Raw genomic sequence first — 12,714 nt, forward strand, 5'->3', positions numbered from 1 at the left:
TGGACCCGGGTCATCGATGATATAGACAAGCATCTAGACACAGCTCCCAAGATTCTCTACCTAGGTGTTGCTGGGCCTTCCAAATTCACTGACATGCCCCTTAAAGTCTGTTCTTGGCCGACAGATGGGTATAGCGTTCGGTGTGGCGACCCGGCCATCCGTGCTCATTAGGGAACAACAACCACCCCCTCAAACTGGCTGCATAAGATTTGGCACATCTTAGGTATGGAGAAGATCACTATGTCACCATCAGGGAAGGGGGAGAATTTCAGGAGGTATGGGCACCTTGTGTCATTACTATCACAGGAGTTCAACAAGTTGACCTGTCCAAAGCGTCCCTCAGAGATCCCCAAGCCAGAACATCACACGGCTTAAGGACCACCGCTAGCTATACATAATCGTGAAAATCATGTAACTGGGTGAGTGGGGAGTGGTTTTCGAGGGGAAGGGTTCTCGGTTTTCTTTTTGGGTTTGCAACATCTCAATTGTAGTAAATACTGTGAGACTAGCAACTTGGAAGTTGTCTCCCCCAAGATTTGAATTTGCTGCATGATCTGCTTAGCTTTTTTTAAAATGCTAATAAAAGATTTAAACTATAAAATGTGTTTAAGATCTGCCTTGTGCATGGGTTCAAAAGGTTTTGTCATTAGTTGTGAAAGCACTGTATTTAGACTCCATGTGGGTACAGGGACAAACCTCAGTGGGGCAAACCTCTTCGTTCCTTCTAAGAATCTCTTAAAGGCCTTCTGAAGAAACTTTTCCATGCTCTCCCTCTTGTATATGCTACGATGGCAGCTAGGTGCACCTTAATGCTTGAGTAGTTGAAGTTGCTGTTCAGGCGATAAATTAGATAAGTAATTACGGTCTCCTGCGTGTTGATTGAATCCATGTGATTATTAGAGTGCACCTTGTGGTGCATCGTTTCTATTTTGCGGCGTAGCATTTTCTTGTTGATCGTTTCCTTGCCTCCTTTAGAATTTCCATTGTTCTTAGAGGCAGTTTGAGGTGGCCAAATTCTATATATTCAGGCACCAAGCTGCTATTTGCAGTGTTGCTGGTTCCAGGTGAAAAATGTTACCCTGTTGCATTAACAGATCCTTGTCTGCTTTTAACCTAATCATATTTCCCTTGGATATTTCCAGTTCGGTTGAGTACCATGTCTGTCTTGGCCATTGTGGGGCAGTGAGAATCATGTTTATTCCCGTATGCTTCGGTTTTTCGATTACTCTTTGTATTAGGGGTATCGGTGGAAAAGCATAAGCATAGGTCTGTGACCAGTTGTGTGACATTGCATTTCCCTTTGACAGGTGATGTGGAAACCTCAAGGCAAAGAATTGGCATTTCTTTTTGTACATTATTGCAAACAGATCTATCACTGGAGTTCCCCAGCGAGTGAACAGGTATTGCACTGCTGACTGTTTCAACTTCCATTTGTGAGAGCATTTGTTTGTCTGCTCAGCTGGCCCGCTGTAATGTCTACTCCTGGCAAATGTAGCGTTTGTAGGTTGATCTTGTGTGTCAGTGCCCACTGCCAGATGTTCTGTGCTAGTTTACTCCGTGGAAAGGACTTTGTACCTCCTCGTTTGTAGAGGTAGAACATTGCTGTGGTATTGTCTGTCTGTATCAGCACAGTGTTCCCCTGAATGTTTTTTTGGAAATCATTCCATGCCAAAAAAACATCTCCAAATAGTTGATGTGTTTTATGAAATTCGGTTTTTTCCATTGACCATGTACTTAAAGCTGGTTGAAGTGTGCTCCCCAACCGTTGAAGGATGTATCTGTGGTGATTGTCACAGATGGAGTTGAGTTTTTGAAAGGTCTCCCCTGTGCTATGTTGTTGGATGCCCACCATTGTATCAGTGCCTGCACCCTCGTGTAACAACCATTAGATCTTCCCAACTTCGTGTGGCCAGCTGTTGGTCAGCCACTCCTGGAATGGACGCATGTGTATGGGAGCGTGAGGAATCAGTGGGATGAATTATGCCATCATGCCCATCAGTTTCATGACCTTCCTCACTGTCAGAGATTGTCCCTTCTGGTAAAGGGTAGCTTTGTGGTGGATAGCTTGTATTCTCATTTGGTAAGATACGCCTTCGCGCTTATTGAGTTTAGTCCTGCTCCTAATAAAGTTTTTTTCCCCATTTCTGGATTCATAGATGATTTTTTGTGGTTTATTGAGAAACCCCGTTTTTGAAGCATTTGTACTGCTGTGTGAAAATGATTGCGGCATGTTTGCTTTGAGTGTACTCTTATGAGCCAGTCTAGATCGGGATAGACATGGATTCCGTTCCTTCTGAGATGTGGTGGGATTGTATTCCGAAAGGAAGGACCTTGAATTGATAATGTGTTGCGTTGTATAGGAATTGCAGGTACTTTGTGTCTTTTGTTCATAGGGATATGTGGGATTATTTCTTGTAGGGTACACATTTTGAAGCGTTGTGTTAATATGAACTGGTTTATGAACCTTCGGCCCAGAACTGGTCTTGGAGAAAGATCCTGTTTGGGTACCAGGAAATATGGGGAATAGTTTCCTGTGAACCACTCATTTTTTCACCAATTCTATTGCGCGTTTTTGCAATAGTTTTGATCTCTGAATTTAGCAATGTTTGCTCTGATTTGTGGAATGTTCTTGCCTTTGGTGGGTTTGCAGGTGGTGTCTGTTAGCTCTATGTAATACCCGCATTTTACCAATTGTGATATCGAATTACCCGTTGTGATGTTTTGCCACTGTTTGGGGAAAAAGGATATTCTTCCCCCCCACTGGTGTTTTGTGTGGTTTCTTTTTTGAAAGAGAGTCAGTTGGACCAGTTTCCCTTCCTCTTGAGGTTTGACCTCTGCCTCTTGCTCGAAAGGGCTGCTGCCAACCATGGATGCTTGACTGCTGCCCTGTTTGTGGTGCCAAGCCTTGCCCTTGCGACTGTTGTTGCATTTGTAGCCCCTGGCAAACTGCGCCTCTTCTAGTGGATGTCTTGCTATTGAAACCACCCCCTTTAACCGAACCTCTCTGCTGTAGGACTCCCATCGCCCTTGCCGTTTCATTATCTTTATCAATCTGTTGCAGACTCCTCAACATCTTTTCCGAAGATTACGTCTCCAGTGAAGGGTCTATTGATGGATGTTTGAACTTCCTGCTTGAAACCAGATATCCTGAGCCATGCATTTCTTCTCAAGATGGTACCTGAGCACATTTGCCTGCTAGCAGTGTCTACTGCGCCAAGAGATGTCTTAAGGCAAATATTTGCTATGTTCCTACCCTCCTGGACGATGGCTTTTGCTCTCCTTCTGTCCTCCTCTGGGAGCTTGTTAAGAAGCTCTTCTAGGTCTTCCCACTGTTGGTGGCATATCTATTCAGCAAGGCATTAGCAATATGCCATTGTGTAGCTGCTTCTTTTTCCATTTTCCTCTCCACCATGTCCATTCTTTTACTGTCCTTTTCTGGTGTAGGCCCGGTATTGGAGACAGCATCGGCCCTCCTTCTGGCTGTAAGGACAACGATTGAGTCTGGCACGGTGTTCCCCTGGATGTACTTGGGGTCCTTTGAAGAGGCTTTATATTTTTCCTCAACTCTGGGTGTTAGTCCCTTGATTGATTATTTATTTTTAAAGTTTTATATAGCGCGGACAAGATCTTTGCAGATATCAGAGCGCTTTACAGAAACAGGAGGTAGGGTAGACAAACTCTTGAAAACAATATAATATTCGGTAGTGAGTGAGTTGCAAAGTAGGGTAGCAATCGCACAAGAGTATACACACTAATAACAATCAGGAAACAATAATATAGAAGCCGTGCAATGTCGAATCGAATAATATTATAGCACCCCAGAGGGTGGGTAAACACACTGTTGAAAACAGTATAGTAGTCAGTAATAAGTCAATTGCAAGTTAGTAGAGCAATCAAATCATAGTGTAAACCCTAATAAACAATCTGGAAACCAATAATATAGCATCCGTGCAATGATTTTGATCCAGTAGCAATCAAAAAAGAGTCTAACATAGATAAACATTCAGGTAGCCGATAATATAGGAGCCGTGTAATGTCATTGTTCCAGTAGCAATGGGGTTCAGGTGAACTTAGCCATAAGAATGGCTTTTTACCTCTTTCTTGAAGAGTACAGTGGAGGGGATAAGCCTAGTTTCTTTGAATGCCTCTTTGCCTCGATCCAGTATACTGGGCAGCATGGGTAGGTACTGAACTCCCTTACTGGCAGTGGCCAGTGTTTCTAATAGGAAACGTGTCTCCTTTCTCTTCCTCGATGGTGACCCTGAATCGGTCTGGTGCCCTTTAGACTATGCCATTATAAAAGGCTATGTCGTGTGGAGGCTAAGCCCTCGTAAGATAACTGCACATCTCTTCGTCGGGGTTTTTGATGCAGAGTTTGTTTCAAGTATCCTGAAAGTATTCGAAGAATGCCTCCTCCTCTGGAAGGTTTTCGTATTCTTCAGGGTCTTCGTCTCGAGGCTCTGGGGTGGGAGGTGATTCAAAGAGATAGTCTTCCTCCTTCAGCGTCTACCGTCTCTTCGGTCTCTATGTTCAGTGACCGGAGAGTTCTTTGCTTCGAAGACCTGGGTTTAGGGGATTCGAAAATCCTTTAGGGATTAGTCTAGCTCCTTTTTTATCGCGCAAAAAATTGCAGTCATCTCCTCCGAGCCATTTTCTCTTCTTTTCGACCTCAGGGGCTCTCTAGACGTCAGAGGCCGGGAATTTTCCCTTTTTGGTTGTGCTTGCGTCAGCCTTCAATGGTGTGGCGCTCTTCTTCATGGGTTCGGCTTCGACCCTTTGTTTCTGTGTCTTCTGCGATTTTGCCTCTTGGGTAACCTTCGGTTGGGTCTTGTAAGCTCTTTCAATTGCGGCTGACCTTCGATCGCCTTTTTGCTCAGCGTCGGGGCTAATCTGGTTTGCGCATTGTGTTCGTGGCCCTTCGGTTCTGACGGATGTGTGTGGCGCTAGTCTTTCTGGGTGTGGGCCTTTTGGGAGCCCCTTTCTTTAATTTCGACGTCCGATCCCTCGTGCGTCCATTCTGCTGGCACTCAGTGTTTGTCCTCATTGCTGGAAAAACCCATTTTTCCGAAGGGCGTCTTCTTCGTTGTCTGCAACATCATGGCGTAGTTGGCCTCTCTCTGCTTATGGTGTGTTCTTAGATTTTTCGGCAGAAAGTCCACACAGGCCTCGCAGTTTTTGTCCTGCTGATCTTCGGGTAGGCAGAGATTACAGACGTCGTGGGGATCTCAGAGCGAATCTGTGGTGGCACTTGGGACAAAATTTGAAAGGGACATTTTCCATGTCCCCTACTTCGCCATCTGTGGACGGATGAGGTCCTCGGTGGAATCTGCCCGGAGCTTTGCCGGAACTACAATCTCTCCGGTTTCGACTTTTTTTTTCGGTTTTCTTGAAGTTTTGGGAACAATCTGAAAAAAATTCTTCGGAGCTTCCCAATTTGCTTCGAGACCAAACGGCACATCAACCTCCAGGATACTGTCTGACGTCACACAAGGAAAGTACCTGGCACCAAATGGCAGTCGACAGCAACCAAAACAAGAAGAAAAAAAAAAAAAGAAAAAGAAAATTCCGGACCCAACCACTGGATGGCGGAATCATGCACAGCATGTGAATCCAGAAAAATATTCACGCTGCAAAACAATAATAGCCCATAACTGAAATTTCCTGATACACAATCCGAAAGCAATTCTTGGTTTACTGGGTCGAGACGGTGCTGGGTATTATGGATGGTAAAAGTTGGACAGTCTGCAGAAAGTTCCTCAATCTTCACTGGTAGGGTCTTAGGGAGGGTAATAGTAATGTAATTAGGAATGTAAAAACCACTATGACATGTAGAATCAATTTGTGAATTTAAAGCAAAAAGTGTCATACAAAATGAATGCGGTTCAATGGGAAGACAGGTCAATGGCAGACTCAAATACCAAAAGGTAAAGATTGGCAGCTATGGAGAAAGCAATACTTTGCTCTCCTAGTCTTATGGCGGTTCCCTTTTTGCTCCATCATAATGCAGTTTCTCTCCGCCAGACTTTTATTCTTCAACTCTACTCAATCCTTCATTTCATGTCCCACCTTTCACTATCACATGGTTTCTTCACTGCACCTTTTTTATTCCACTCACTCTTACTTTCAAGCTTTAAAGTCTTATTCAAGAATACTTTTAAAACATTACTTTCTATCCATATACCTCCTGCTAATGGATACATCTTGAATTTCTTACAGGGAGGATGGGCTGTTGGGAAATTAAACAAAAAAGCCCAAGGGCTTTGGAAAAAGACCAACCTTGAATCGCTTGTCTTGTAGAACCTTCTTGATTGCCACCATTTCACCCGAATCGACCAATCGAGCCTGATATACAACTCCAAAGGAGCCATTGCCGATCACTTTTATGTCCGAATAGGACACCTCCAGGGGGCGATCAGGCCCCTGCCCAGGCGTTGCTACTACGGTCGTCACTTTGGTGCTGTCACCTGCAAAAAGAAAGCATCCTTCAGAGACCGGCAGTGAAACACAAAGGATTACGTCCCACCCACCGAGTACCAATGATAAACTGCTGAACAAGAGATCACATTTCAATAAAACTGTGGGCTCACCTGCAAGGCATTACAAAGCAAAGGGAAAGGGAGCACACCCACAAGAAGTTCTGCTGGACTTGGAGAGGGCAGGACCATGATAATTCAAAATCACACCAGGCGGAGATGAACCACACTTCACTCAGAGGGCTCAGATTCCACCCCTACGTGATCATCATTCAGAATTCATTGACAACCCATATACAACAATCAGGCTTAACAAGGGCCCAAGAAAAGAATATCAATTCCCATAACAGGAGGCCTCAAGGACAAAGAAGGCACAAAGCGTTAAAAAATTATTTAAAATAAGATCTGCTTAGCTATTGTAACGCTACAATGGAGGAGTGCTCAAGCCCTTCTTGACAGTTGGGATAACCGCAAGACTTGCATCTCAAATGTAAGTAAGCATTTGGAACATTCTGCACATTGTGTTCCCACAGGTACCAATGACAGCCAAATTGGACCTGCAAGAATCTACTTGAATGACCAATCCTGCTATATAAGGAAAAATGTAAGATGCTCAAAGAGCAAGGAACGAGGGCTAGCTTTTATGGACACCCAAACTACTACGGCCAGACGGGTCTGCATAAATTAACAAAGAGGTGCACCACCACTTAACCATAGCTTTTCCTAATGCAAAGCCTCTCGGCCTAAACCTAGAGAGATATGCCTATAAAACCACAACAGCAGAAGAGCATCTGTATTAGTTCAGTAGAAGTGTGTTCTGGTACAATTCTTCAGCTATAAACACGCCAAAATAAGCCACTTGTTCGCATTACCAAGCCCGCCTTTCAGTGCACAAACTGGCTGGTCTCAAGTAAACACAACCATAGCCCTGGCTACAGATCCAGGAGTCGACTAATTACAGCATTCAGATTACAATGCCGTACTTCAGGCAACTTCTTGATGCATGCTTCCTCAGATAAGCATCCATATAGTTGCCTCGCCTGCTTTAACCACTGCATGTTCACACCCTTCCACAAGTCTCTTCCGCGGCACCTAGAAAGGTGTAGGACCACCAGGGTTTACATTCTCCAAGTCTGCAGAAATTAGTTCTTCTTGGGGAAAGCCTGGGCAGCTACAGGTCTCAACCAGAAGTGCAGTTCTGACTTTTGCATGCCATATGCACGTTATCAAAGAGTTCTGCTGGTTTTATCATTAGCTTACATTTTGATGACTGCTTATGTTCAAGGCCCTAGTCACAAGCGTTCCTACAAGCACAAGCTCAGATAAACACCAGTGAATCATACTTCTTAGTAGCAACAAGAAATGATCAATTTGTTTTCAAGAACATAATCAATGTTTTAACAGACACTTACCACATTTAACCTCAGCTAATTCTAATACCAAACCTCTGCTTATGGATGAGACCGCGCAAACAAGGGTACCTTAGCCAGTGACAGTAGAACATACACCTCAACATGAAACTTTGCAGCAAATGTTGGATCATTGGTAATGTAATTACTAGCCACAGACACAAAAAAAAAAACTTCTGGGCTCAAACGCTCTTGCTTCATACACTGAAACAGTGCCCATGATTAGTCCATAGACCATTAATGCAATGATTGGAAAATGTCCAACTAAATGGGCTAAAAAAACCTTCTGGATTTCTTGCAGGACACAAACAGGTGTGCTATGCTTTATTGTTCCAAGAAAGTAACTACACAGTGATGCTTCCAGAGTATCAGGATGAAAGCTGAGCATCCCCAGCAGATTTACAGATAAAATGTATTCGGAATTTCACAATGATATCAAAAATATAACCAGCACTAAAAATGCAATAGGTCTCGCCTTTCATTAAGTTAAATCTATTTGCTTTGCTATACTATACCATTAGCAAAGCAAATGGCTTTAACTTAATCAAAGGCAAGACCTATTGCATTTTCAATTATGGTTAAGCTATGTTATCCACTACCAGGCACACCCTGCAACTCTCACTTTTGCAGGGTCCTGCTTTCTCTCTTCGTAACTTTTTCCCATCTTTCTTTTCCTCTTTCTTCCCCTTCCTTCCTTTCTCTAGGCAAATGTGTGATGAGGAAAAATAAGTGCCGAACCCCAGAAATGAGTGCCGGTGGACCCTACAGGCAACCACGGCTCAAATTAAGCACTGGATTTAACTAACAGACTTGATGATGTACTGGTTACCCTTCCATAAAGGAATCTATAGTAAGCTCGCACAAAATCTTACTGATGGATTGTACAGACTTGCAAAATGTGGAAAAATGACCATGTGATACTAGGGCTGAGGATCACATTCAGCCCTCTGTATCACACCGAAGGCCTACAGAAACAAAATCTCAGTTCACTTACAAATTCTGTCTCCTTTCTAGTAGAGTGACCACCTTCCTACAGTTCATTACGGACACTGTTTCCAGTTCTTGACTTTAGTGTAACAGCCTATGCATTGAGGGTGCTGTAGTTGTTTTGCTTCCATTGATCTAATTAGATGAACGCACCTGAAACAAATAATTTGTTGGTGAAAATTTCAGGACTGGAGACATAGGTCGGAGGGGTCACCCTACACATTAGACTCTAGCTAGAACCCTACAGCCAGCCATCTTGTTGCCCATTCACCAATAAACATCCAGTCAGCAGAAATTGAAGGTAGATTATTGGGTATTAAAAGCCCCAGACTCTAGATCTCTCTAACCCCACCTTGCCAACAGATTTCAAGCATACTCTTGAAGGATAACTGGAAAAAACACAACTATTTGGGCTGGCCTTTTTGGGACATGAGTCTTCCAAGGTAGCACATGGTGTACACAGCATAGGCTTGTATATGCTTCGAATTCCGTTGGATCCTTAACACAAATATTCTCAGCTGATAGTTCTCAGACCCTCTGCCACTCTCCAGTGGTCATATGGCTACAAGTGGCTATTTATAAAAGCTGCAAATAAATAAATAGTGCTTCTAGGCGTGGGCCCTGCTTGAAACGGCTGCCCCAGAAATAACACTATATGGTGTATCCAGATGTAAAAAACAAACTGGAACTTTAATGGCTCTGCTACAGTGTAATGAATTTGTAAACCAATTTGAGCTTAAAGTAAGAGCATACACTAAGGGCAGGCGTATCATTGAGTGTTAATCACATGAAGACACAAGCGGTAGCGTTTGGTTGCATCCTCCCTTATGCCGCACTGGTGCGTTGCTGTCTCCTAGTTGTATCACTGCAACCGCCTATTGAGACAGCAGCGCAAGGCTTCATAGGTGCAGCATGGATAAGTGTAGGCATACATAGAGAGTTGGTTATCTATAAGTACCATGCACACAATGTCTGTGTTCAGACCCCGATTTCAAGCTCTGTGGGCCCCTGCCTACCTGAAGCGGGAATTGGCATTGAGACAGACTCACCCCTCCCGCGCCACAATACACGCGCAAATTTCAATGTGAGCAACTGCCAAAGGAGGAAGGTTGTGCACAGCTCTGAGAATCCGAAAAGGTGTACTACAGACCGCTTAGTGTGCATATGTGGAATGTAATAAACACCTGTGACATGGGTAAAATGGGGCTGCGTGCACGTAGCAGACAGCCTTGCTTGGTCGTCGATAAATTCATGGGCATAAATGCCAGTATACCGGTCTCCAAATGGTCCGATTATGCACGTCTCTCAATTTGGGACTGTTTTAATACTTCACTCAGGCGTCTAAATGCCCGTTTGAAATCACAGGGACATGTGCTGTTAGCTGTGCGGAAATATACTGGGGATTTTCACAACCATCCCCCACGATGCGTAGTCACTTCTGAACAAGTGCAATCCCCCACCTGGTCCCGTGCTCATGCTGACGTGGAGATAATGCCCTCTTCCGAGTACTGGGATCATCTCGCGCCAGAAGTAACTGACCAATCTGTGGCCTCCATTCACAGGCCAAGGTACGTGTGAACGTGATGCCACAATTAACTTCAGCTGTCGACGTTATGGCAAAAGACATACAAACATAGCAGCCCTGTGTGATGTTAGACAAAAACAGTTTCCAGTGCACTAAAATGACTGGAAAGAAACACTGCAGCCCTGTAATATTGAAGTAAAATAACAAGCCGACCAACCGATGTTTTCAAATGAGGCACCTTCAAATAAATGCAACAGATAGAAGGAATGAAAAATCAGGGATGTGCGCACTCACTCCACTTAATACACATTCTTGCAACGCGCACACCGCATGTACCCCACACATCAATCACACACAGTGCAACAGTCGGCAATATATGAAATGCACCAAACACACACTACACCCGCTAGGCATGTGCCTAGCAAACGCACACCAACTGCCACACAAACAGCACAGATCACACAAAAACATAACCCACCTACACACAACGTGAAAACCCATGAACATATAACAGGCTCGATGCACACACCCTACACCCACCAAGCATGCATTGCATACCCAACCGCATGCATGCATCCACACACGCACATTCACTACGCCACACATACAGTCACGCGGCAAACACCCCTGTCATTAAGATGCACATCTACTGCCTGGTGACGTATAATGCTCTCCTGTTTATGACACTTGGAGTTGTTACTGCACCCGCTTATCTTAAGGACAGTGGTGTGTTTGCCGCGTGACTGATGTATATGTGTGGCGTAGTGAATGTGCGTGTGTGGATGCATGCATAACAAGCATTTGCAATGCAATAGGTCTCGCATTAGGAAAGTTTGAGCTATTGGTCTTGTAAATGACAATTTTTTTATTGATGCGTCGGTTTGGAAAATAGCTAAATTAATAGCTTTGTCATTTACAATGCCAATAGTTATAACTTTCGCAAATGTGACACCTATAACCTGGGGTGGCGACGAGTGATGCTGGAGTGGCGACGAGTGATGCTGGGGTGGCGACGAGTGATGCTGGGGTGGCGACGAGGAGCTGTCCTGGGCAGCACTGAAATAATGAGGACTGGAAGTTAGAACGGGGAGTGTGAATGAAGGGGGGAGTACAATAGTTATAAAATAAAACAAGGGGCAGTGTGCGAGTGGAATGGTCGGAATCTAAATAGGGTAGTGGGTGGGCAGAGATTGTAAGAGTTTTTAAGCATAGTGGGCAGTATATGTGCATAGGCCAGTGCATGAGTAGAAGGGTTAGCGTGCACACAGTGTGTGAGCAGCAGGAACAGGGAGTGCAGCGTGGGATCTGAGGCTTTAAGGAGCTATGGGAGCAAGCTGCTGGAAGGAGCGTGTGAGCATAAGGGACACGCACACAAAGCAGTCTGAACAAAACGGACAGGGAGCAGAAGAGGCTGAGCGCATGCAGAAGGGACAGGGTGCAGAAGGGACAGGGTGCAGAGGGGACAGGGTGCAGAGAAGGAGCAGAGTGCGGCATGAGGAAGAGGGACAGGGAGCAGAGATGGCAATGTTTGAGTTGAGAAGATAGAACACAGAAGAACTGTGTGACAGGCAGGGAGCACAAAGGACGCGGTATAAGCAGAAGTGGCAGAGACCTCTGTGTTTGGGCAGAAGGGGCAAGACGCAGAGAGGGCAGAGTAAGCAAGAAGAATGGGCACGAAGCCGAGAGGGGTGTGTGTGAACAGAAGAGTGTGAGCAAAGTGAACAGGGTGCAAAGGTAGCAGTGTATGAGTGGAATGAGGCAGGGTGCAGAGGGGGCGTGCATAAGGTGGGAGGCAGGGGCAGTGAATGTGCAGAAGGGACACAGGAGAGGGAGCAGTATGTCAGCTTAAGGGGCAGGGTCTGGCGGCTATGTGAGCGAAGACGGCATTAACTGAATACGAAACGTTATTTTGCCATGGAATTGACAGCACTGCAAATGTTGCAATTAATCAAACTGAATACATCTTTTAGGTTGCTACACTCTGGTCAACTTTGGAGGCAAAGGGCTGAAATGCAGTCAGCTGCTCGTTCACATGCAAACGCAAAACATCCCGAGCTGCCGACTCTGCCGAACTGAGATAAGCTGTAGAAGCACCTACACTAGACACACAAGAGTGACGTTGGAGGGGTGCTGGGGGCGGGCAAGCACTGTTGTGTGAGGGGGAGGTGGTGTGGGATACGGAGAGATTAAGTGACGGGCGAAGAAGATTATGCCATCAGGAGCACGAACAAAGTAACCAGTGTGTTTCTGAAGTAAAAAACAACAAGCTCTTGGCATTGCTGTGGGGAGGGGGGGGGGGGGGGGGGGGAGAAATGCGAGA

The 12,714-nt window shown here is 45.0% G+C and overlaps 1 protein-coding gene across 3 annotated transcripts in view; it reads right to left on the reverse strand.

Moving 5' to 3' along the window:
- Positions 1–12,714, reverse strand: part of GSK3A (glycogen synthase kinase 3 alpha) — a 325,630-nt gene that overhangs the window by 255,351 nt on the left and 57,565 nt on the right. For all 3 annotated transcript variants that reach the window (XM_086933047.1, XM_086933045.1, XM_086933046.1), the window contains exon 2: positions 6,277–6,464. In XM_086933047.1, coding sequence (XP_086789173.1) covers positions 6,277–6,464 — 188 coding nt within the window. The remainder of the gene's footprint in view (positions 1–6,276; positions 6,465–12,714) is intronic.

This window comes from Lissotriton vulgaris, chromosome 7 (genome assembly GCF_964263255.1).
Source record: "Lissotriton vulgaris chromosome 7, aLisVul1.2, whole genome shotgun sequence".
NCBI lineage: Eukaryota > Metazoa > Chordata > Amphibia > Caudata > Salamandridae > Lissotriton > Lissotriton vulgaris.